This window comes from Cucurbita moschata, unplaced genomic scaffold (assembly GCF_002738365.1).
Source record: "Cucurbita moschata cultivar Rifu unplaced genomic scaffold, Cmos_1.0 Cmo_Scf00048, whole genome shotgun sequence".
NCBI lineage: Eukaryota > Viridiplantae > Streptophyta > Magnoliopsida > Cucurbitales > Cucurbitaceae > Cucurbita > Cucurbita moschata.
Genome location: NW_019268564.1, coordinates 11010 through 36968, shown reverse-complemented (window position 1 = coordinate 36968; position 25959 = coordinate 11010). Strand labels below are relative to the sequence as shown.

At 38.3% G+C, this 25959-nt stretch overlaps 1 protein-coding gene across 3 annotated transcripts; it reads right to left on the bottom strand.

Moving 5' to 3' along the window:
• Positions 1-10271: 10271 nt before the first annotated feature.
• LOC111435280 lies at positions 10272-18691 on the bottom strand. 3 transcript variants are annotated; one of them, XM_023072719.1, is made up of 4 exons: positions 18408-18691; positions 18160-18318; positions 17908-17978; positions 10272-10619 (listed from the first exon to the last, which is right to left on the bottom strand). In XM_023072719.1, the coding sequence occupies exons 1-4, from the start codon at positions 18490-18492 to the stop codon at positions 10413-10415; spliced, it is 522 nt and encodes a 173-aa protein (XP_022928487.1). In that variant the 5' UTR covers positions 18493-18691; the 3' UTR covers positions 10272-10412. The 3 variants fall into 3 exon arrangements, with proteins under 3 accessions (XP_022928487.1, XP_022928485.1, XP_022928486.1); XM_023072717.1 differs by lacking the exons at positions 17908-17978; positions 18160-18318; positions 18408-18691 and adding exons at positions 11080-11150; positions 11260-11418; positions 11509-11835; XM_023072718.1 differs by lacking the exons at positions 17908-17978; positions 18160-18318; positions 18408-18691 and adding exons at positions 11080-11150; positions 11260-11409; positions 11509-11835.
• Positions 18692-25959: the final 7268 nt, after the last annotated feature.

Sequence of the window (25959 nt, the reverse complement as noted above, 5' to 3'; positions counted from 1 at the left end):
TCATGGGGCATGTGCCACCATACATAATACAATTCATCCAACCAAGCCAACAATAGAGCCATTTATATGGTTGGCCTAAACCGAAGTCACTCAATATTCCTAGAGCTGGCTCAAATCTGTCCCTCAGTTTGTTTCCTGTCCCTCAAAGTTCGTTTCAACCTAGGTAGACTCACGACCTCATATTCAGACATCAAATTTAACTTACATAAGAATATCAAATAATTCCAACTTCTAGCTCAAAATAATTTAAATTGATTCTTTAGGGGTCATACTTAATTACCTTCAATAAGGTCAAAAACATTTTCACAAGGGTCGAAAATATAAGAAACAAGTCCAAAAAGTTCAACCGAGCTGCCTACGTCGAATGGAGCCGACCGACTGAGTTTTTCAACACCCAAGCCACGTATAGGGATTATTAAATTGTGTGTTGTGTTTAGTTTCTCTTATTAAATTGTCTCTTATAACAAGCGTTATAATTTAAATGTTTATTTTCTATACTTGATATGAATATCGATATTCCATTTAGTGAATCAATAAGATTGATATTCATGTTGATGAATGTTGATATATCAACGATATACTGGATATGAATGTTGATTAGCAAATGATATATCGCAGCGAAGGCTTCTTTAAAATTTATGATTTTGTTGGGTCATTTTTTAGACATCTTCCACCAGGCTACAATTGGCGACATTCTGATGCGATGTTAAGCAATTCCGAAAACCTAGTTTCTCGTTTTAGACTCTTTCTATATATAACAAAAAAAAAAAAAACATGTAGCATTACGAATCGATTGATAACCCTATCATCGATTCCGAGAAATAAAAATCAAATTTGAAATATTTTGTCACATTTGGAAAGTTCGAAAGTTGTTGCTACAAATATTGTATTGGATCTACATCGCATATTACAATAATGTGATTGAATAATTTGTGAGACAAAAATTTCAAGGTGTCATTCGAGGAAAATGGATGAAATATCCAGCATACGGTTCACTAGTTGGGACAACCATTAGGCTACCCATATTGTCTGTCCTAAAAAACCATACATTTGCTGTCGTTCTAAATGACAAATTAAGGAAAAACATCCTCGGCTGAAGAACAACGTAGAATTCAGTATCATAAACATCATCATAACCCAGATTTAAACATTGTCCATCCTGCGTAGTCATTCTATTACCTTAATTATCATCAACTTTACGAAACACGAACATGAGTTAATAGTTTATTATTAAATATTTTAAAAATAATACCTCTTCGGTAAGAGTAATCTCCGTGGATGGAAGTGAGAATTTGACATCCCATGATGATGGAGTAATACAAACTATGATAGAAAGACCGAGTTAGTAAAAGACATGCACAATAAGTTAGAGGTATTAAAATGTAACAGCTTAAGTCCATATTGTTTAATGGAGTAACACAAACTCTGATAGAAAGACAGTTAGTAAAAAACATGCCCAATAAGTTAAGGTCATTAAACATGTAATAGCATATATTATTTTTTTGGGCTTTCCGTCAAGGTTTTTAAAACGCGTTTACTCGGGAGAGGTTTGCACACTCTCAATGTGAGATCTCACAATCCATCCCCTTCGGGGCCCAGCGTCCTTGCTGACATTCATTCCCTTCTCCAATCAATGTAGGACACCCCCAATCCATCCCCTTACTGGTACACTACCTCGTGTCTACCCCCTTCGGGGCTCAGCTTTCTTGCTAGCACATCATTCGATATCTAGTTCTGATACCATTTGTAATGACCCAAGTCTACCACTAGAAAATATTGTCCTCTTTGGGCTTTCCCTTTTGGGCTTCCCCTCAGTTTTTAAAACGTGTTTGCTAGAAAGAGGTTTCTACACCATTTCATTCTCGTCTCCAACCATGTGGGATTGTCTCCACACCCTTATAAAGAATGCTTCGTTATCTTCCCCAACCGATATAAAATCTCACAATCCACTCTTTTCGAGGCCTAACGTCTTCGCTGTCACTCGTTCCCTTCTCCCATCGATGTAGGACCCCTCAATCCATCTCCTTACTAGCACACCACCTCGTGTCCACTCCCCTTAAGGCTCAACCTCCTCGCTAGCATAGCCCAACGTCCAGCTCTAATACAATTTATAACGGTCCAAACCCACCATTAGCGGATAATGTCCTCTTTGACCTTTCCCTTACGGGATTCCCCTCAAGATTTTTAAATCACGTCTACTAGGGAGAGACTTTCACACCCTTATAAATAATAGTTAGTTCTCCTCCCAATTATTATAGAATCTCACCAAAAAAAAAAAGAAAAAAAAGAAAAAAAAGAAAAAAAAAAGAGATTGGTTTGGGATCATTAGGGTTGTTCTTTACCGTCCAAATCAACTCAACCTAAATACTTTATGGTACTATTGGTTTATGTTTATAAGAATTGCTTCAAGTCAAAAAAATTTACGACTCTAACTATAGAGTTCGACTAAAACTCTAACCCAACTCGTGAATGCCCAAGAACAATAAAGAAGCATCATATTACCTAAATCATCAGGCAAGAAAGGTAATTCTGCTAGGACGTGTCCAAAATATTGGGCTTTAACCGTGACAAATTGTGTATTTACAGGTAGAGGTAAATCCACCGCTTCCGAAGCTGACAGGTCGAGCACATATTGATGATCCAAGTTAGGCACAGGGCCTGAAGGTGCTATTAACAATATAAAAAGCAACAAATAAAACATGTTCTTGAAAGGTAAAGAAAACAAGATTCATAGTTCTTGACAATGTTGTTATGATATGAATTGATACTCACTTGAATTCTCGAATGTAAGGATCATTTGATCAGGGGTTTGAAAACTGATAGCCATTGTATCAAAACGTGCGGGGGTGGCAGCCATGATAGCACCACGAAAGAGTGGAAGGGAAAGGCTTGCAATGTGTGATTGAGGGATGTTAAAGTCGACGCAAGAGTTTTTGTCAATGTAAAATGTTGAAATGAAACGAAGGGAAGGGTTTGAGGCAACTATGGTGAAGCCTTCGGGTGTGAACTCAAAGACGGCTACTTCGTTAATGTAGTTTGAGAATAGGAAGGTTGCGGCCATGAGGGGATCGGTGTCTTGAATTCTGATGAAGAACATTGTGTTGGGAATGTGGAAAATGGTGTTTCAATGTGAAAATGGTTTTTTATAACATCCCTATGTCTCCTTCGTTCTTGTTACGACTCGATTTTTTAGGTTTTCGAAGCTTAGATTATGATGAGAGGGATGAACACAAGTACGATCAAATTTATACACAACGGGGGATCGAGGTTCGAAATGTAAAAGCAATTAATACCCTCTAAAACCACAAGGGGCTAACTCTTCGAGATGACCCTGTAGATGTTTGTTGAATCCACCGCATCTAAATAGTGGTGGGAGTTCTCTTCTTTATAATCACATAATATAGAAATATGGTAAATTACAAATAACATGGAAATAGCAATAAAAGGAAAGAATAATAAATGAATACAATATATTTGCCTTTAATAAAATGACAAATATGGTAAGCCGTAATGTAAGGCAAATATATGAACGGTCAACTATCCTTAACACTCCCCCGCAAGCTGAGCGTCGGATTTGAACGAACGTGAAGCTTGGATCTGAAAAATTCAAAGAGAGATCGAGAAATACTTTTTGTGAAGATGTCAGCAACTTGGAGATGAGAGGGTACATATTGTATGCGAAGCTTGCCAGCGATAACAAGTTCTCGAAGGAAATGATAACCTAGTTCAACATGTTTGGCCCGCTTGTGAGAAACGGGATTAGAGCTAAAAAAATAGCACTTTTGTTGTCACATAAGAGTAAGGGCTGCTGTGAAATAGGGACGTTGAGATCATGCAAAAGATGTGTAACCCAAAGAAGTTCAGCAGCAGTTGTGGCAAGAGCACGATACTCAGATTCACAGCTGGAGCGTGAGACAGTAGGTTGCTTTTTGGCACTCCAAGAAACGAGATTGTTACCAAGACAAATAGAATAGCCGGATGTAGAACGACGAGTATCGGGATAGCCAGCCCAGTCAGCATCCGAATTAGTGACGAGCGTACTAGGAACAGTGGATGGACGAAAGGTAAGACCAAAGTGGAGTGTTCCTTTGACATAGCGAAGAATACGTTTGACAGCAAGAAAGTGATCTGCAGTAGGGCATGCAAGAATTGATTGACAAAATTGACAACATAGGCAATATCTGGACGCGTAATAGTCAAGTACTGAAGGGCGCCAACAAGAGCTCTATAGAGAGTAGGATCGGAGAAAGGAGAACCATCAGCAGTCAGGTGTTGAGAAACAACCATGGGAGTGTGGACTGGTTTGCTATCGAGCAATTGAGCACGAGTAAGGATATCTCGAGCATATTTTAACTGACTAATAAAGAGATCATCAGGAGTGGGTGAAGCTTCAAGATCAAGAAAGTAACTGAGAGAACCCAAATCTTTGGTAGCAAACTCAGAATGAAGCTTGTGAGTAAAGCTGTCAACAAGAGATGAGTTGTTGCCGGTAACAATAATGTCATCAACATAAAGAAGCAAATAGATAAGGTTAGATTGCTGATGAAAGACAAAAAAGGATGTGTCAGCGCGACTGCAAGAAAACCCAAGTGTGAGAAGAAATGAGCAAAAATGCTGAAACCAGGCACGAGGAGCTTGCTTTAAGCCATAGAGGGCCTTCTTTAATAGACAAACATGAGTGGGAAATCGAGGATCAATATACCCAGGAGGTTGTTCCATATGAATACGTTCAATAAGATTTCCATTGAGAAAAGCATTCTTGACATCAAGTTGTCGAAGAGGCCATTTATTTGTGACTGTAGCACAACACGGACAGTGGTAGCTTTGACAACCGGACTGAAAGTGTCAGTGTAGTCAAGACCAAGAATCTGAGTATAACCTTTGGCAACAAGACGAGCCTTGAAACGCTCGATGGATCCATCAGGCAAATATTTAATACGAAACACCAATTTAGAGCCCACGATGTTGGTGTTGGTAGGGCGAGGAACCAAAGTCCAAGTATCATTTTATTGTAACGCTCGAATTTCTTCATCTATGGCAGCCACCCAAACAGGATTCTTAGCCGCAGATTTGAATCCTTTTGGCTCAGTGGATGCAAGAAGAGTAAAAAGAAGTCCAGATGAGCCCAAAATACCAAGATTTGCTGGATGACGAGTCTTGAATATACCAGCTTTGACTCGTGTGATCATAGGATGAGTACTCAAAGAAGAGGAATCAATAGTAGGTTCAATAAAGGTCCAATTAGAAGTCAAGGGTGGCAAAGTGGAACCTGCAAGAGAAATATCAACCTGCACAGACTCATCCACAAGGTCAGAACAAATATCACACGGGGATGAACTAGATCGAGGAATGTGTGATGAAGTGGTAGGGGGGATGAATCAATGTGATAAAGATGTGGTTCCAAGAAATTTGAAATAGGAATAGAGGAAAGAGGTTGGGCCTGAGAGCTAGGGATAGCAGGAAAGTGAGTTTCATCAAATTGAGCATGGCGGGTGATATATAGCTTAGTGGTGGCGGGATCAAGACAACGGAACCCTTTATGAGCTAGGACTATAACCCAAAAAAATACAAGGAATGTTGCGGGGAGAAAGCTTGTTAGGCATATAATCACGCAAATAAAGATAAACACGACAACTGAGAGGATGAAAATTGTCATAATGTAGAGTGTAGCCATAAAGGAGTTCAAAGGGTGACTTACCTCCAAGAAGTGAAGTAGGCAACCGGTTGATAATATGAGCTGCAGTGCTGAAGGCGTCAACCCGAAAACGAGGAGAAAGATGAGAGTGAAAGAGAAGGGTCAAGCCAGTCTCAGTCACATGACGATGTTTTCTCTCTCAACACGACCATTTTGAGCAAGTGTATATGGACAAGAGAGTTGATGGTGGATGCCAGAATTACGTAAATGAGTTTTGAAACAAGTACTAATAAATTCGGTACCACCATCGCTGTCAAATACCTTGATACGAGAAGAATATTGATTTTCCACAAATTTTTGAAATTGAAGAAAAATATAAAAAAAAAAAACCAAATTTAAATTTTAAAGGGTAAAGCCAAGTGAATCGAGAATAATCATCAATAAAAATAACATAATAAAGAAAACCCGAATTTGATTTGACGGGAGAAGGACCCCAAAGATGACAATGAATAAGATCTAACACATGAGACGACTTCCGTTCATTGCGGGAATAAGGCAATCGATGACTTTTCGCAAGCTGACAAATATTACATAATGATGGAGAAGGTAATAAAGACGCAAGAGAAGGATGACCTTTTCTATTTAAAAAGAAAATAACAAAATGATTCACATGACCCAGACGAGCATGCCATAAATTGTATGAAGCACGTAAAGATTTGTTTCTAAGGACTGAAATAAAAGCAGAGTTGCCACGCTCCAACACATATAGCCCTCCATCTTTTTTACCGGTTGCCACCACCCTTCCTGTTTGACGATTTTGGATAATAATAAGATTATCAGTAAATGTAACGGAGAGAGGAAAATTAGACGTTAATTTACTTATGGAAAGAAGATTTTTAGTGAGGTGAGGGACAACCAAGACATCTAATAAGTGAATATTTGGAACAGGAGAAAGAGTACTGGTATGGGTAATGGGTAGGGATGCACCGTTTCCTTCAATCATAGAGACCTTACCCGTGTAATTTTTAGACTAATCCAGAATAGATGGGTTGGCAGTCATATGGGCCGAAGCCCCAGTGTCCAGAAACCAATCAGCATCATCGGGTCCAGCAATAGAACATGACGTGTTAAAGGCTTCAACAAGGTGAGCATGAGAAGAATTAGGTCGAACATACCGTTGGTTGCAGCGGTCAGCATAATGGCCCTCTTTGCGGCATATTTGGCAGTGAGGTGGTCGACGACCCTGACTTGAGTGGGTTCGTCCTCGATTAGAAGAGTTGTTTTTGTGAGAATAAGAACGACCTCGCTGGTTGCTAAAGGAAGCAGGGTGGCTTCCATGGGTGCGATCACGATTAGTGGCTGTGAATGTTGTAGGAGTGGAGTCAGAGGACTCAAGGGAGCGCTGGAACAACTCAAAACTTTCAGCTTTAGAGACTAAATCTGCAAAACAGGGGATAGGGGTGAGAGCCATCTGAGCAGTAGAAAAAGCTGAAAATTTGGTACCGAGTCCACGAAGGAACCAGTGCACTTTATCAATGTCCTTGACGGGTCTGCCAATGGCATGAAGTTGGTCACAGATTTTTTTTGAAGGCACGGGCATACTCAACAACAGGTTTGGTGCCACGTTTCATCAACTGCAAGTCATCCTTGAGTCTCAGTTCACGAGCTTTCGACTGATGGCTGAACGTAGTTTCCAACGCAAGCCAAACATCACGTGCAGTAGAGAGACCAACGACAACAACCATGGCTTTCTCAGTGAGAGAGGAGAGCAGGAGACAGAGAAGTCGTTGATCGGCTGCTCTCCATGCCAAATATTTGGGGTTGAGTGTTGAGAAGATTTCTGGTTCAAAGCGAGGTGATGGAACCATAGTTCCATCAACATAACCCAGCATGTCTTGACTCTCAAGGAGAGGAAGAAGTTGGCTTTTCCAAAGAAGATAATTGGAGGAAGAAAGTTTGATGATGATCATATGGATTAGAGTATTGAAAGGAAGAAGATGATAAGAAGATTCGGAAGCCATAGAGAAGAAAGGATCAGGGTTTTTAAACCGAAAGGGCTCTGATACCATGTAAATGTTTGTTGAATCCACCACACCTAAATAGTGGTGAGAGTTCTCTTATTTATAATCATTTACTTAATACAGAAATATGGTAAATTACAAATAATATGGAAATAGCAATAAAAGGAAAGAATAATAAATGAATACAATATATTTGCCTTTAATAAAAGGGCAAATATGGTAAGCCTTAATGTAAGGCAAATATAGATATTTGCTTTATAACGGATGGTCAACTATCCTTAACAGACTCCCTTTGTGATCTCGTACGTAACACTCAGCCCAGTGGGTATTACTTTTGTCCCTTTATTTTTGGAGATTCGGGATTTTATTGAGAGCGTTGAAGTGTGAATGTCAAAGAGCTGTAGAAGGGAAAAATGTCCGAGAGAGAGAAACCTAGGGTTTGAGGAGAAAGAAGAAGAAAAAGGAGGCACCCTTACCGTTGTTCAAGTTCGAGATTAGCCCGAAGTTCCTCACGGCAAACACTCCTTATTGATTTCTTAGATCTAGTTTATGTTCAAAATCTAAGAGTTAAGGTGGACTTAAACTCCAACGTCGGAGTGTGTTAATTTAAAAAGGAACCTCGTTGATTTCGTGTTGGGATTTGACCAAAAATCACGTTGGAATTAGAGATCTTGAAAACGTCAACTTCGATAAAAATAAATATTTTTCTGAAAGTTTGAATGCGATCGTTTTATTGACCTAAAATTGTATAAAAGTTATATTTGAATAGTTGGATTAGAGGTCAAAAAAGTTGAGGAATCATGTAGAAAAAGAGGCTAATAACAATTTTGGATCGAAGCAAGTTGGAGTAACCAGTGGGACACGTGTCGCACAACGAAGTGGGAAGTGCATATGTAAAGACCAACAACACGTGTCCGCTTGCAACTGGAGCAACACTTCAAGCCATCCGTAGGGACGTGTTACACTTGACCTGACCCGATTCGACCTGAGGCTTCAACCCATTAATCCACACACAACTCATAATTTAGATGTAAGCGTTACATCAAATATAATTCACAAGATTAGGAGATTTAATTTGTGGAGCAAATTTAAGAGATTTAACCTAAAAGATTTATGTGAATGTTTGCTGAATCACCACCACACCTAAATGGTGTGAAAGTTATCTTATTTATAATCAAATAAATTACAAGGATATGGAAATAGTAATAAATGGAAATAACAATAAATGGAAAGATACCTATAGTAATAAGGCAAATGTTAGATATTTGCCTTATAATAAAATATCAAATATAATATATATGGTAAACTATAATTTATTACTAAATATCCTTAACACCCCACCGCAAGCTAAGCGTCGGATTTAAACGAACGTGAAGCTTGAATCTGAAAAATTCAAAGAGGTTGAGAAACACTTTTCGTGAAGATGTTAACAACCTGGTTCAGAGGAGGCGTAGAGAAACACTTTCTTGGCCATCGAAAACTGCAGAGAGATCGCCGCTCAGCGGCGATGCTGCCTTGGCTTCGGTGAGAATATGTCTAACCCATGAAGAGGGATTGTCGCTTAGTGACGATGTTGACTTGGCTCTGGTGAGAATATGTCTAACCCCAAGAAGTAGCAGGAGAAACCTAGAGCAAGGGACAAAGACAATGTTGAAGCCGGAAGAGTCGCCACATTGGGCGAATGAGCCAATTTTGGCGAGAAGGGCAGCTGGAAGAGTCGCCACATTGGGGCGAAGGAGCCAATTTTGGCAAGAAGGGCGGCGGCAACTTGGTTGGCGAAGATGCCAGTGCGGCGCCCAGATTCCAAAGGTAAATCTCTGCAGAAGGTCGATGGGCTTATTGAGATTTTGTATATTTTCGAAGAGGAATGCTGATGAAGATCCTAAGATTAGGGTTTTTGTGAAGGATGAAGGATGAAGGATGAAGGGAAAATTGGGAAGAAAATGAAAGAGGCTATGTTTGGAAAAGGTGAGGTTGTATGTACAGAGTATGGCGAAGGATGATTTGGAGGTCAAAAGGGTGGAGCCGAAGAATAATCAATCGGCTCTGCATGTGGCAGCCATGACGACTGCCCCTGCGGCGTCAAAGCCAATAGTGGTGGTGGAGAAGAACAGTAGAAGATTTCAAAAGCCATTGAAAAGAAAGAATCCGGGTTGCTAAACCAAAATGGCTCTGATACCATGTGAATGTTTGCTGAATCACCACCACACCTAAATGGTGTGAAAGTTATCTTATTTATAATCAAATAAATTACAAGGATATGGAAATAGTAATAAATGGAAATAACAATAAATGGAAAGATACCTATAGTAATAAGGCAAATGTTAGATATTTGCCTTATAATAAAATATCAAATATAATATATATGGTAAACTATAATTTATTACTAAATATCCTTAACAATTTAATTCTCGAGCATCTTATATTTTGAATCTAATGGTCTTAAAAATTTTAAGATGGAGGATTACAAATGTGTTGTTCACGTTGTCTAACCTCTATTATAAATACCTAAATTCACATTGTCTCCTCTCTCCTCAAACTACGAGTATCAAGTGGGTCGTAGTGGAGTCATATTTAGGTGTTTGTTCCTACGATAATTGAAATCAGGGTACGAGTTTGGAGAAGACAACCGTATCACAATGATCTTATTGAACCATTTGGGTGCAAAGTGAACGAACATATATTCGAGTCTACATCCGACAATTACTAAAAGAAAGCCATATTACAACGATCTTATCGAATAATTCGTCAACATGTCATATCTGAGGAAAATGGATGTAATACATAGCATACGATCTACAAGTTGGGACAGCCATTATGCTACCAGCACTCGTTGTCCTATAAAACCATATACTTGTGCTCGTTTTAGATGACAAATCAAGGAAAAACATCCTCGGATTAAGAACAACTTTGAACCGAGTATCAACACATCCTTCATAACCCATGATTGTACATTCTCCAGCCTGCGTAACATCATCCAACACCTTTATACATTAATCAAATGTTCCATCAAATTTTAAAATCAAACAAGATTCGATTCATTTCGTTCTTGAAGATTTCTTAGTTCTTGAAACTCAAAATTGGTTTCTATTTGGTTTAACTCTAAAAAATACATATCGATATCTAATTATGGCAACGGCAGATTCATCCGCTAAGAGAAATTGACCTTTTTCGGCTTTCCCTCTCGTACTTCCCCTCAAGGCTTTAAAATGCATTTGCAAGAGGAAGGTTTCTACACCCTTATGAAGGGTGTATGTGGGATATCACAATTATCAACTTTTACGAGACGATTTAAAACCGCTTTAGGAATTCATTAGAAATCAAATTCAAACTTTAGAGACCGGATATATAATTTTTGAAACCCCAAGAACTAAATAAAAAAAAAAAAAAAAAAAAATCAAATCTCAAGAACGAAAATAATACCTCTTGAGAAAGGATAATCTCTTTGAATTCATTTGAGAATTTGACTTCTGATCCCGTGGGAGTAACACTAACTATGATAGAGAAAGACGAGTTAATTAAGTTGTTCTTCACTACCTGAATCCACTCGACCTAACAATTGAGTTTGACCTAAAACTCGATCGAGAACACGGATTATATTACCTAAATCCTGCCAGAGAGGTAGTTCTTCAAGAATGCGTCTAAAACATTCGGCTTTAATGGTGAAATGTTTTGCGAGTATAGGCTTAGGAAAATCCATCATTAGCGAAGGTGACATTGGAAGTGCACGTGGATGTGACTGAAGCACACGCCCTGAAGGAGCTATTAAAAGAAAGTGAGTTCTTGAAAGGTAAAGAAAGCAAGAATCATAGTTCTTGGCAATGTTGTTGTGGGGTATCAATAGATACTCACTTGATGTCTCGAATGTAAGGATCATGATATAAGCGCTTGGAAGAGTGATAGCCAATGTATCAAAGCTGGTAGCAGCGGCAGTCATGATGGCATCAATAAAGGATGTTAGGGAAACTCTAGCAATGTGAGTTTGATTGATGGTGAAGTCTTGGCAGAAGGTTTTGGAAATGTAAAGCGTTGCTATGAAGCGAAGGGTAGGGTTTGTGGCAATTATGGTTAAGCTATTTGGTTTGAACTCTAAGTCGGCTTCATGGTTGATGAACTCCGCGAATAGGAAGTTTGCATCCGTGATGGGATTAGCGTCTTGAACTCTGATCAACAACATTGTGTTCGTAATGTGAAAATGAAGTTTCAATGATTTTTCAAGTATGGACACAATTGATTGGGTAAGGTAGGGTCTTTATAAGATTGGTTTGTGGATTTTTGTGAATTATTGTTAAAATTTTAAAGGGTAGATTTCTTTAGTGGTATATTTTGAATACTTTAGGGTTTTGGGTTTACGGTAGAGGTGTTACGACTCGATTTTTTAGGTTTTGAAGTAGAGACAGTGTTGAAAAAAGATAAACAGAACTGTAATAAAGTTTTGTGAAATTTAAAATCGAACAATAACAATAATGAATCAAAGTTTATATAAAATGGGGGATTAGGGTTCGGGATGTGAAAACAATTAATAGCCCTAGATAGCCCCAGAAACCACAAAGGACTGATGTTCTGGAATGATCCCCTTTATGACTGCGTAGCTCTTGAATGCTTTTCCCACTTGGACCAGAAGTAAGTGATTACCTAAAAAAAGAAATGTAGAAATTACCACAAAACTTTTTCCTTGAGTTCTAGGAAGTTTGGGCCAAGGTTTTATAACTACTTGAGCTTTTGAGAATGCTTTGAAGTTTTGAGGGGTTCTCTTGTCTATTACAAACCTCTCGGAGTTTGGAGGTTGTTTACATTTTTTGCCGCTGCAGATCTACTTAATGGCATAACTTAGTTTTGGGTGAACTATTTTTTTTTTTTTGTTGTTAAACTTAGAAAGCTTACTTTTCCTGGTCGTGAAGGACCAACCATCTAAGTTAAGGCATGACCTTGTTACATATCATAGAACAACGTAAGGCCTCTCTCTAAACATTGTTGTATATGGTTAACTGGTCATTCTTCCACAGGAACCACCATAGAGTTAAAAGTCTGGAGGAGTAACCCTACGTGCGGGGTGCGGGTCTGCTACTCAATCTATATGTGTGATCCCTGGCACCCTCTCAAGATGGGTTTACTATATAGTGTGAGCTTGATTAGGGAGCCTCTGACCATTTCTACACATGATAGTGCTACTCATCGTGAGCTAAACTACTCATTTAGTCCATCGTCTCCTATTAGGAAGGGTTTATGAGATTGTGGCCTTGGCTTTCGAACCGTTTCTACACACAATAGTGACTCCACAAGTAATTAAAACATGTCATCCTATTTGACATTGGTTAAGCTCGATGATACGAGTTTCTAGATATCTACTGTTTTGCAGGGATACTACTAGGTTTGATCTAGGTCACCGAATAATGCTACTGAGGTATTGGAGAGAACAGGAGATAGTCAAGCTATAGTAATACTATTCACACTGCTAGTGACCTTTAAGCCTCAAACTCACATTTTCTGGAAAATCTGCTTCTAATAGTGCTACTCAATCAAATTAGTAGGAGGGACATTCAATCGGTCATTTAAATCATTGAAAACCATCCAAAAATAAATAAGATCGAGAGGTAAGAGTTTCAAATTTTTAATTTCAAATTTTCTTAAGATTCGAGAGATATTTTTTGGAATTACGTTTTGATTTTTTTAGTATGCTCTTCTTGGGAGTAACTCACACAAATCTTGTCAAGGAACCCGAGTTTAATTAGATTGAAACTTAACTTCTAACATGCATTAAGAACGATGGGTTTTAGGTATGGACTAACTTTGAATGCGTTCTCTACCACTTTGGTAAATGAACCAAGTTGATTAAAGTTACTTAAAAAACAATACAAAACAAATCTAAAGAAGTTAGAGAACTAATTGGATACTAATTTGGAAATCTAGAATTCAAATAGAAACTCCGAGAAGAAGAACGGACACGTGTCAAGCGTAAATAGGGCCACATGTCAAGTAGGACGGAGCTGTACCTCAAGCAATTGAGGAGAACGTTGAAAATTGGGGAAGGAGCGTGCTCGACTAGGAAGTGCTCCACGTATTGCGCCATCAGAGGGCGACTCGAGATCGCGGCTTGCTCTAACTCGATTTGCTTGCACCGATCCAAACGGACTCAAATGAAAGCGCCAATCAATATGCACATGTCGTCGAGAGCGCATCTACACCCTCCTTGAAGGTGTCGGCACATGCGCATGGGATCCCTAAACTATACTAGCATGCAAACATTCCTTACTTCAGATGGTTAGAATATGCCTAGTTAGGACTCTAGAGGGTAATTTTGGATGAGAATGCTTTGTGTAATCCAGACGAGTAAGCTATGTAAGATGTAAGAAATTACCAAAATACCTCTATAACAAGATTTTGAGATAAATGTTGTTTTTAATGTTTTTTATTGTGTTAGATAGGAGGATGCGCTTTTGTGATTTATGCTATGGGTGATTGATGGATGTTATCTCGCTGTTGAGTTTGCATGAATGTTCAATACACGTTTTCAGTGTTCATTAGGTTATTGATATAATTATCTTCCTACTAAGCTTGCACAAATGTTTAGTTTATGAATACCATGTTCTAGGTGATTGATAAGATTATCTACCTAACGAAGCATGTACAAAAGAACCAAGTTAAGATTAAAGCGCTAGAGCTAAAGCGGATTCAAGTTGACCCAGGACAATACGTTTCTAGTAAATCTTCGAGCACCCTAAGATCGTGAGTGACGATCAGAGATTTAGACCCATGTGCACCTAGGGAATGGATTACCTTAGGAGTTAGTTTTAGAGGTATTGGAAACGAGAGATGAGATTTAAACCGTCTAGATGACTCTAGGAATCTAGTAGACCTCCACAACATCCAAGGACAATAGAGGTAGCTCTCTAGGCAATAAGCAGTATGAACAGTGTCATCAGACTCTCTACTACCCTTTCACTCCTACAGCAGTATGTGAGATCCCACATTAATTGGAGAGGGGAACTTAACATTTCTTATAATAGTGTGAAAACGTCTCCTTAGTAGACACTTTCTAAAATGTATTGAGGGGAAGTCTTGAAGATGAAGCCTAAAGAAGACAATATCTATTAGCGATCGCCTCAGACGATGTGTAGTGAAGATGTTGGAGCCTTAGGGGGGTGGATTGTGAGATCCCACATTGGTTGAAGAGGAAAATGAAACATTCCTGATAATGGTGTGGAAAACTCTCTCTAGTAGATGTATTTTAAAATCTTGAAGGGAAGTCCAAAGAAGACAATATGTGTTAGTGATGCTTTGGGTTGTTACACAGTATTATCGAGTTGGGCATAGATCGGTTGGGGTAGTGCATACCCCAACCTTATAAAAATGGCTAGGGGTCTCTGGAACAAAGTCACTATGCTCTAAACCCATTCATGATAGAGGGTGTGGGACGAAACAAGTTGACCTAGTAGTTGGCCAGTGCAAGGGAATTACATCCCCCCAAACATAGGTGACTTTATGTGTTCATGAGCAGCTAGAGAACCGCTCGGAACTTCATGGTACCCTAGATGCTCAGATAGGAATAAAGACTAGACCAGAACTGCTAAGTCCAAGGAAAAGCATGTAGGTACCTACTCGGTTACGAATGGGATGAGAACCTATAAATAGGTTGTTTATTTAGCATTTTTATTATACTCATCCCTTTCTTCTTCTTTTCTTTACGTGTTTGCAAGGTGCCTGTAGTGGTGGGGGAGTATTTGGGAGGTACGTGGTCACATAAACTATTTTGGAGTGCAACCTCTTTATATTTTGAGTATTTTGTATTTAGTTTCTCATCCTAAACTCGTTTTTCCTTTGTGATAAACTTGATTTAACCATAGTGTTGTTTAGCTTTATTTAATTTAAATTTTACCTTATTTATCCTTTATTTTATTATGCTTTTATATTATTTTCTTTTACCTTTGTTTTTTAGTTGGAGTCGAAACTGACAAGACCGACCGAAAGTTTCTCAATCCAAATCTAGAATAGAGACAAGTTTGGTTGAGATTTTGTCCAAATATGATAAAAACTATCTAGAGGAAAGTTTTTTAAAGTTTTAACTCGAGCAAAACAATATTTTTGTCCAAACTTTGCAAAAATAACAAACAAAACTCTTCGTAGAACAAAATTAGGGTTCTATCTATTCAAAGTTCGAACAGAAATAACAGACCTTCCAAGACTTTAATGGAGACGTTTTTGGTTGAGTTTTGGTCATACCATTAAGAACAACTATCGAGATTATTAAGTTTTGGCTTCTAACTCTCGAGAGATCGATCGAAACATGAATTTATTGATTACGACCCATAATTCGTTGGAGAAGTCTTTAGAGGACAAAATTGGGAACTTACCAACCTCAAACATGGACATGTTTGGTCAAGTTTTGATTCAAACACCATAAACAACTGTCACGACCCAATAATTATTATGAGTCGTGACTCAAAGCAATAATGATGTACAGTGTGTATGCAATGAAAACTCAAATGAAGACATCATTTCAAAAATCATTTATTTCATAAGAAGAAGGTTGTAATACAAAGAATCAATTTGTAACCAGTTTTGACAACCAAAAACATGAAAGACAATGGGTACAAAAAATTGGACTAGACTGACGTCCTGTGACATGCTTTCCTCTGTGACAATCCACAACTCTCAAACACGCCCTCTCTTGACCTGACGCCTCACACTCTTAAAAAAGGACAAGACAACAAAGATGAGTATAAAGGTTATACTCGATAAGCCACCTACTTAATTGTAGGCTATCTAAGACTATATGTATCCTACTTAGGGCTGTGCTGAATACCTCCTAGGTCCATGATAGGCTCCCTCATTGAAGGCGCGATGTGGACTCACATTTCTCATGCGAAACGGCTAGGAGGAGTGAGAACTGATCAGGAACCCCTGGTCCCACACGAAGCTATAGACACTGTTCACACAACTAGCAGCCTAATAACACTCTTAAGGTACTTCGTTTGACGTGGTGATCTGTTAGGCTCCTAGAGAAAGGTTAGGTCTAAACTTAGTGACTTGTAACTCAATCCACACGCAACTATAAATTCAACCGAAGGACCTACACCCAATCTAGTTTCTCGCTCATCATTCGTGCGCCACGTGTTGCACCAATATAATTTAGAGGTAAATTTCGTCCATTGAGATTAAAAAATAAGTACCCTCAAATAGAATTCAAAAGATTAGGAGATTTAATTTGTAGAACAAATTTAGGAGATTTTGCAAGTTTGGAAATGATATCGATATATTTTAAATCTAATGATTTAGAAGTGTAAAAGATAAAATGGAGGATCACAAATGTATCGTTCACATTGTCTAACTTCTATTATAAATACCGGAATTCATATGGTCTCCTCTTTCCCTCAAATCATCAGTATTAAGTGAGTTGTAGTGGAGTTATATTTAGGTGTCTGTTCATGCGACAAATTCAAATCAAGGGAACCTTGTTGAAGGGTGCGAGTTTGAGAAAGACAACCATATTACAATGATCTTATTGAATAATTTGGGTTCAAAGTGAATGGACATATTCTCACGTCTATATCCAACCGTTACAAAAAAGACAACGACTTTATTGAATAATTTGTCAACATGTCATGTCTGAGGAAAATGGATGTATATTGAATAATTTGTCAACATGTCATGTCTGAGGAAAATGGATGTAATATATAGCATGAAATCTACTAGATTGGACAGCCATTACGCTACCAGAATTTGATGTCCTACAAAACCATATACTTGTGCACGTTTTAAATGACAAATCAAAGAAAAACGTCCTCGGATGAAGAACAATTTTGAACTGAGTATCAACACATCCTTCATAACCCACGGTTGTACATTGTCCAGCCTGCATAACATCATCCAAAACCTTTAGACAATAATAAAATGTCCTAAAATTTTTAAAATCAAACCATTTGAATTTAGTTTCATTTCGTTCTTGAGAGATTTCTTAGTTCTTGAAATTCAAAATTGGTTTCTATTTGGTTTAACTCGTTTAAAAAATACATATCATCAGAGTTTAGTTAGTAGTCGTTAATTAACTATGAATGTAATCATTCTATTAAGTTAATTATCAACTTTTACGAGTGATGATTTAAAACCTCTTTAGGAATTAATTAGAAATTAAATTTAAACTTTGGAGATTAAATAGAAAAAAAATAAATCTCAAGAAAGAAAAAATATTAGTGTTAAACATAAAAGACCAAAAAGAAGTTAAAAACAGATATAAGCAATTGAAAATAATACCTCTGGAGTAAGAATAACCTCTTTGGATTCATGTGAGAATTTGACTTCTGATGTCGTTGGAGTAACACAAACTGTGATCGAGAAAGACGAGTTAATGAAAACACGCTCAATAAGTTAGGAATCCACTCGACCTAAATATTTTACGGTTTAGATACAAAATTTACAATCTTAACAATTGAGTTTGACCTAAAACTCCGACTCAAAACATTGGGATAAGTTTCTTTTAAGGACGGTGAAAAAAGGTCATATTACCTAAATCTTGCGAGTTAGGTAGTTCGGTAAGAATGTGTCTAAAACATTCGGGTTTAATGGTGAAATGTTTTGAGAGTAAAGGCCTTCCAAAATCCATCGCTTGCGTAGGTGACAGTGGCAGCGCACGTGAATTCGACCGAGGCACACGCCCTGGTGGAGCTATTAAAAAAAGTGAGTTCTTGAAAGGTAAAGAAAACAAGAATCATAGTTCTTGGCAATGTTGTTGTGGGGTATTAATAGATACTCACTTGATGTCTCGAATGTAAGGGTCATTTTATAAGGGCTTGGAAGAGTGATACTCATTGTATCAAAGCGGGTAGCAGCGGCAGTCATGATGGCATCACTAAAGGATGGAAGGGAAATTTTGGCAATGTGAGTTTGATTGATGAAAAAGTCTTGGCAATATTTCTTGGAAATGTAAAACCTTGCTATGAAGCGAAGGGAAGGGTTTGAGGTAATTATGCTGAAGCTGTTGCGGTTGAAACCTAAGTCGGCTTTTTCGTTAATGAATTGCTTGAATAGGAAGGTTGCGTCCGTGATGGGCTTAGTATCTTGAACTCTGATCAAGAACATTGTGATTGTAATGTGAAAAAGAAGTTTCAATGATTTCTCAAGTTTGAACACAATTGATTGGGTAGGGTATTTATAACATTTACTCTTGGGGTTTTGGGTTTATGGCACGGGTGTCATGGTTTGATTTTTGAGGTTTCGAAGCATAGATCATGATGAAAAAAGATAAACAGAAGTATAGTAAAATTTTGTGAAATTTAAAGTCGAACACTAATACTATTAAAAGAAAAATCCTAAAATCAATATGTTTATTATAGTACTGAATCAAAGTTTGTATAAAACGGGGGATTAGGGTTCGGGATGCGAAAACAATTAATAGCCCTAAAAAGCACAAAGGATTGATGTTTTGGGACGACCCCATTTATAACTGTGTAGCTATTGAATGCCCTCCGCACCTTAACTGTAACGATACACCTTCTGAGGAGTGAGGAGAGAGAGAGAGAGAGAAAAAAAAAAAAAGGAAAGCTCGCCGAAAATCACGATTTTTGGCGGGATCCACTCAGGCTCGTAAACCCTAGAAGTGGCCACCTCCTTTAGGGAGAAGGGAGCGCCAGTGTGGTTCGAAGCAAGAGGAAGCCGACGCGCCACCGGAGAACGGACGAACGATGACGCATCCACCGGCGACAGTAGCCAAGCTCTACGATTCAGACCATCGGGACTTTTGGACGAGGAAGACGCAACACAGGCGTGGGTCGACCCTCGGCATTCTGCGAAACGTCTCAGCTAGCGTGCAGCCCGCCCGTCGCAGGCCGCGTTCGGACACCACCCCGGAGCCTCGTCCTCTTTGTGGCCCAAACCGGAGGCGCGCCAGAAACCCTGCGCCGGTGGTGTTCGTCACAGCCATCGGTTTCTGCTCCATCGGCGGCTTCACGAACCTCCGGCTCGGCTAAGTGCGACTTGGCGGCGCGGCTTGGCGGCTCGACATCCGAATAGTATACCGATTCCTAGGTTTTCGACCCTTCTGGAGCCATTCCCACCCCTCGTTTCAACCATCTGAGGTAAGTATAACTCCATTTTTTACAAATAGCTTGCAATAGGGACGTACCTTGGTAGCTAGGCACGAGGGATAGTTGTGAAGGCGCTCTAAGTGTATCATGTTATCTTATAGGAGGTAGTTAGGCGCTGGAGTTAGCGCTGTGGGCGGCTTCGACCCAGGCCAAGGAGGTAAGTAACCTTACTGTGGCGTTAGTTATGTATATATGTTGGTGCGTGCCCTGTGGCCCTTGCATGCACCATATGTTGTTGCTGTATGCTAGGCTAGATGTTTCTTGTCGTGAAATGCTATGCATGCTATGATTATGTATGTGATTCTTGCAGTGAATTGCTATGTATGCCATGTTTATGAATACGATGTTGTGACACGGTTGGTTGCCCTGTATGTATGATGAGCTTGATTGACATGTCATGATTGTAATGAGAACCCCACATACCATGAATGAGATGACTGGTATGTTATGTTATGTTTGCTCAATGTGGACCCGGTTATGCTATGATATGCTTGCTTAATGTGGACCCGATTATGCTATGTAATGCGGCGAGGGGATGGAGCGTTGTATGTATAATGTCATGGAGGTAAACCTTAAGGATCTCATGCACGCTATGGTTATGTACCTGGGGCACTCCCCCATTATGCTACTGATGGTATGGATGCGTATATTCGATATTGTGTTCGCCACGATATCATGCAGACCCTCCTTTGTTCGTGGCGTCCGGTATTGTATGTCATACATACCCGACCAAGCCAGGCCTAGGGAGTTCGCTTGCGAGCTCGCCTGGTGGGCCCATAGTCACCCATGTGGGTCATGCATGGGAAATTACCATGCATCCACCCCCGCCCGGACAAGGCAAGGGCCTAAGGCCATGGGAAGGAATGGAAGACAGACCTCTCTCTCAGCTTCGTTCTTCTAACATTATGTGCGGCATGTATGGTTATGATATGCGACATGTATGGGTATTCTGTGTGACATGTATGTGTGTTGTGTGCGTCATGTATGTATATCGTGTGCGACATGTAGATGTATTGTGTGCGATTGCTTGTATCCGGATGTATGAATATATGCTTAACCCCAATAGTGGGGCGACTTACTGGGTATTTTATATAATACTCGAGCCACTTGCTACCAATATTTGCAGGTAAGGGCAAGACTCCCATGTATGGGTGACGGTGGATGATGCGAAGGGCCATGGAAATCTTGAGGAGAGTCTGTAGTGTCGTAGGCGCCTGTTGGATTCTTTTGGGTTCATAGTTTTGCGATTGTTTCCTCTAGTTCTCTGTTGATTACTTCTAGGCTAGGTTGTCGCAATTGTTTTTCTAGGTATGAACTGCGTATATTGATGAATGCATTTTCGTTATTGAGACTGTCCCACGTGAACTCTTGTCCTGTTGATTTGACGAGTATAAGGTAACGTTGCTAATTAGGGTAGAGAAAATTAGGGGCGTTACATTAACCATAGTAAGCGGCAATCAGTAGTGAAGACATTCGTGCTCTTAGAACCAGATTTACGTAGAGGAGCTAGTCTAGAGTATCCTGAAAATTTAAGTTTGAGGCTTATAAGGCCGCTAGTAGTATAAACGATATTACTAAAGTCTGATCATCTCCTATTCTCTCTCGTACCTTAGTAGCGTTATTCGGTGACCTAGATCAAACCTAGTAGTATCCCTGCCAAACAGTAGATATACAAGAACCTGTATCATCGAGTTTGTCCAATATCAAATAGGATGACATCCCTTAATTACTTGTGGAGTCTCTATTGTGTGTAGAAACGGGTTGAAAGCCAAGGACACGAAATGATAAATCCTTCCTAAGAAGAGACAAGGGACTACATGGGTAGTTTAGCTTATAAAGAAATGGTCAGAGGCTCCCTGAATAAGGTAACTATACTGTAAACCGTCTTGAGAGGAACCACACATGTAGATGTAGATTGAGTAATAAAAATACCCTAAAACTTAAATCAAATTAAAACAAACACCACCATAAATAAAAATAAATCTAAATTTAATTTCAAAATAGAGTTAGTTCAGGTTTATTAAAAATGGAGAATAAGTTTGGGATACAATTTCAAACCAAATATAAATAACCAAATACATAGATAGACTGACACCGTGGGACGATCCACCCTTAAATGCGCAACTCTCGAACACTCTCCATCCTCGTATGACAAACTACGAACAACTAAAAGAAATAGGAAAATAGGTGTATATAAAAATAGTGAGTAAACAATCTACTTGCACGGTCTCATCATATCCCTAATCCTTGAGCATTTCTCTTGGCTCTCGAAAAATTTGCGTCTTATCTTTAAGGCTATCTAAGCCTTTGGGGAGGCCTCAAAATTTCGAATGGTTTTCTAATTCAACTCTTACCCTTTGGGGTCTAGGTAGGTTACATTCCTAGACCAGATTTATTTAAAATAATCTCTTAAAGCGTAGTGAATAATTTTAAGATGTATTACAACACTTAAATGATCGGATCTAAGAAAAAACGGTATTCTTGAACCCAATCATACCTTTACATTTTCTCTCAGAAATCCATATTAACGTGTAAAGGAAAAAAAGAAATTCTTAATTAATGTAAAAGAAAGAAATTCTCTCGACTCAAGATCTTCCTTTTAAATAATTGACTGTTGCAAGTATTCAAGTCATTTAGTCCGGATATTATGTTTATCAACTCCTATGTTCGAAAGAAAGGAGTTGTTCAATTTCGAGTAAGTATTAAATTATTTGTACGCAGTGAATATAACATTATAACAAACATATATTTAAGGTTGAAAATAATAAACTTGATTTGGTTGAAAATAAGAACCGATAGAGTAGATATGTCGAGATATTTCTTTACCTTTAATAATTGGACTACAAAATGGCTAGTTTTTACTGTCATTTTCTTTTAATTCATATCATCAAGAGAATGGATTTAAGGTTGAATTGGACCTTAAAGAGCGGATTCAAGCTGATACAAAGAGTAATTAGTAACTCCGACCTAGGTCAACCAAACAAGTGACTCTACTATCGATTTTGTTGAAAGAATTACTTTATGTATGATGACACGTACCCAGTGGCTCGGAATGAGTCATTTGTGTGATTTACTTTGATATGCCAAATAATATTATAGTATAAATGAAATGTCATAATATGTTATAATAAGCTATCTTATGTTATGAGATGCCATAATGTATTATGATATAATATGTAAGGCCATGATATGGTATAATATGTTTTGAAATAAGGAAAATCTACGATGCACAACCCTATGTCGAGATTTAAAAGTTAGGTTATGAATGAAATGACTTATAAGAGTTTATATACGTATGTTACCGAGTGTGAAATGTGATGAAAGAAGGGTGGTTGTCTTGCTTGATTTATTATATTTAACAAATTTTTTATCTTTCAATTTAGAATATAACTCCATAATATATTTGAGAATTATTTATGTAAATAAAAATATAGGTTTATTATAATTTTTTAAAAAATGAAACTATTTTTTTTTCAGATGTACCTCCCGATAATCATCATTTTGTCGGTCCAAACTATAGTTCTACAATCTTCATCTATAACAAACGTGTAAACATATGTTCATATTTCCATCGAGCCGAGCATACAACCGTATTCATTGGGGTAAACACGTAAAAAAAAATTATATTTAATTTCTAATAGATTTTGACATCTACATACGACCGTTACTAAAAGGCAGACATTCGTAGTATCAACTCCGAGGAAATTGGATGAAATATTTAACATACGAATTACTAGATGGGAAAAACATTACGCTATAAGAATTCACCGTCCTAAAAAAACATATATAGCTCACTTTAAATGACAAACTAAGGAAGAACAACCTCGGCTCAAGAGCAATTTGGAATTGAGTATCAACACATTCTTCATAACCAACAATTTTGCATTGTCCACCCTGCGTAACATCAACCAATAACTATTCACATTAACAAAATATTCTTGTTTTAAGACTTAGAATAGTTCATTTAAAAAATAATACCTCTCCATTAACAAGAATCTCTCCAGATTCAGCTGAAAATTTGACGTTTGAAGTCGTTGGAGTAACCCAAACTGTGATAGAACGTGCACAATTAAGTTAGGGGCATTAAAAAAAATTGAGGGGCCGAAAAACTTGATCGAGTTGAATTCATATAAATGAAAATGTTTGAAGATTAATAAGTTCGAAAAAAAAAAAAAACTCACAACCCTAATCAATTCAACCAAGATATTTTATAAGTTATATTGGGTAGGATTGGTTAGAAATCACGACTTTTCACAATGTATGATATTGTCCATTTTGAGCATCGGCTCTCATGGGTTTGCTTTGGGCTTCCCCAAAAAGTCTCAAACCAGTGGAGATGTATTACTTAGTTCTGAACCCATGATCATTCTCTAAATAGTCAATGTGGGACTCGCTCCCAACGATCATCAACAATCCTTCCCTCGAACAAAGTACACTATAGAGCCTCTCCTAAGGCCTATGGAGTCCTCAAACAGCCTCCCAAAAAACAAGGCTCGACTTCTTCTTTGGAGTCATCGAACAAAGTACACCCTTTGTAGACACTTGAGTCACTTTTGACTACACTTTCGAGGCTCATAATGGGCATGACTCGGATTCTTTCGAGGCTCATAACGGGCATGACTCTGATACCATGTTAGAAATCACGACTCTGCACAATGGTGTGATATTTGTCCACTTTAAGCATAAGCTCTGATGACTTTACTTTGGGCTTGCCCCGAAAGATCTCAAACTAATGGAGATGTATTTTCTTACTTCTAAACCCATGATCATTCTCTAAATAGTCAATGTGGACTCCCTCCTGAAAATCCTCAACAATTCTCCCCTCGAACAAAGTACACTATAGAGTCTCTCCTGAGGCCTATGGAGCCCTCAAATAGCCTCCCAATAAACAAGGCTCAACTCTTTCTCTGGAGTCCTCGAACAAAGTACACCCTTTGTTCGATACTTGAGTCACTTTTGACTACACTTTCGAGGCTCACAACGGACTTGACTCTGATACTATGTTAAAAATTTGTCCACTTTGAGCATAAGCTCTCGTGACTTTACTTTGGGCTTCCTTCAAAAGGCCTCGAAACAATGGAAATGTATTCCTTACTTCTAAACCGATGATCATTCTCTAAATAGCCAACGTGGGACTCCTTCCCAAAAATCCTCAACAGGATTTATTTGAATTTGTTTAAGTTAAAAATTTTACAGCGATAACAACTACGTTCGACTTAAAAACCCGACCCAACCCATAAACACGAGTTTCTTGAACATGAAAGCATAAAGAAGAGTCATATTACCTAAATCATCTTGGAAGATAGGTAGCTCTGTTAGGATTTGTCTAAAACATTCGGTTTTAATGTGGAAATATTTTGTGTCTACAGGCTTATCTAAATGCAGCCGTTGTGGTGAAAATAGCATCAAATTTTGATGAAAGTGAGGCACACGCCCTGAAGGTGCTATTAAACAAAGAGTATTAAACAAAATGTGTTCTTGAAAGCTAAAGAAAACAAGAATCATAGTTCTTGCAAAGTTGTGGGGTATTAATAGATACTCACTTGATGTCTCGAATGTAAGGACCATCTGATCAGGGGCTTTAAAACTGATAGCAATTGTCTCAAAATGGGCGCCATCGGCAGCCGTGATGGCATCACTAAGGGATGGAAGGGAAATGCTCGCATTGAGAGACTGATTGATATCGAAGTCGACGCAGAAGATCTTGGAAATGTAAAGGATTGTAGTGAAGCGAAGGTAAGGGTTTGAGGCAATTATGGAGAAGCAGATTGGTGTGAATTCCAAGTCGGCTACGTCGGTAATGAACTCTGTGAGTAGGGAGATTGCGTCCATAATGGGCTTAGTGTCTTAAATTCTGACGAACATTGTGTTGGTAATGTGAAAAATGGTGTTTCAATTATTTTTGAATTGGGTAGGCTTTTTATATGATCACTTGTACTTTTGTAGATGTATATTTAGACTACTTTACGAGTTTAGGGTTTATGGTAAGGTTTAGAGTTTAGAGCACCAAAGTTGGTTGAGTTTAATCGAAACATTGAAAGAACTTTCTAGAGGGCTAACTTAAAGTTTTTAGCTTTCCGAACCTAGAATAGAGACGGGTTTGGTCGAGATTTGGTATAAATGTTGAAAAAACTGTTTAGGGTATGAACTTTTAAAGTCTAACTCTAGCGAAACAATATTTTGGTTTTGGTTCGAAATATGCAAAAAAAAAAAAAAAAAAAAA

What these genes read in the sequence shown, in the direction of transcription:
- LOC111435280 (XM_023072717.1), bottom strand. Translation starts at nt 11,833, where the DNA reads ATGTTGTTGATCAGAGTTCAAGACGCTAATCCCATCACGGATGCAAAC. An exon ending in CCTTACATTCGAGACATCAA is followed by an intron (nt 11,419 to 11,508) that starts GTGAGTATCTAT and finishes TTCTTTTAATAG; the next exon opens with CTCCTTCAGGGCGTGTGCTT. An exon ending in AGATTATCCTTTCTCAAGAG is followed by an intron (nt 10,620 to 11,079) that starts GTATTATTTTCG and finishes GATGTTACGCAG; the next exon opens with GCTGGAGAATGTACAATCAT.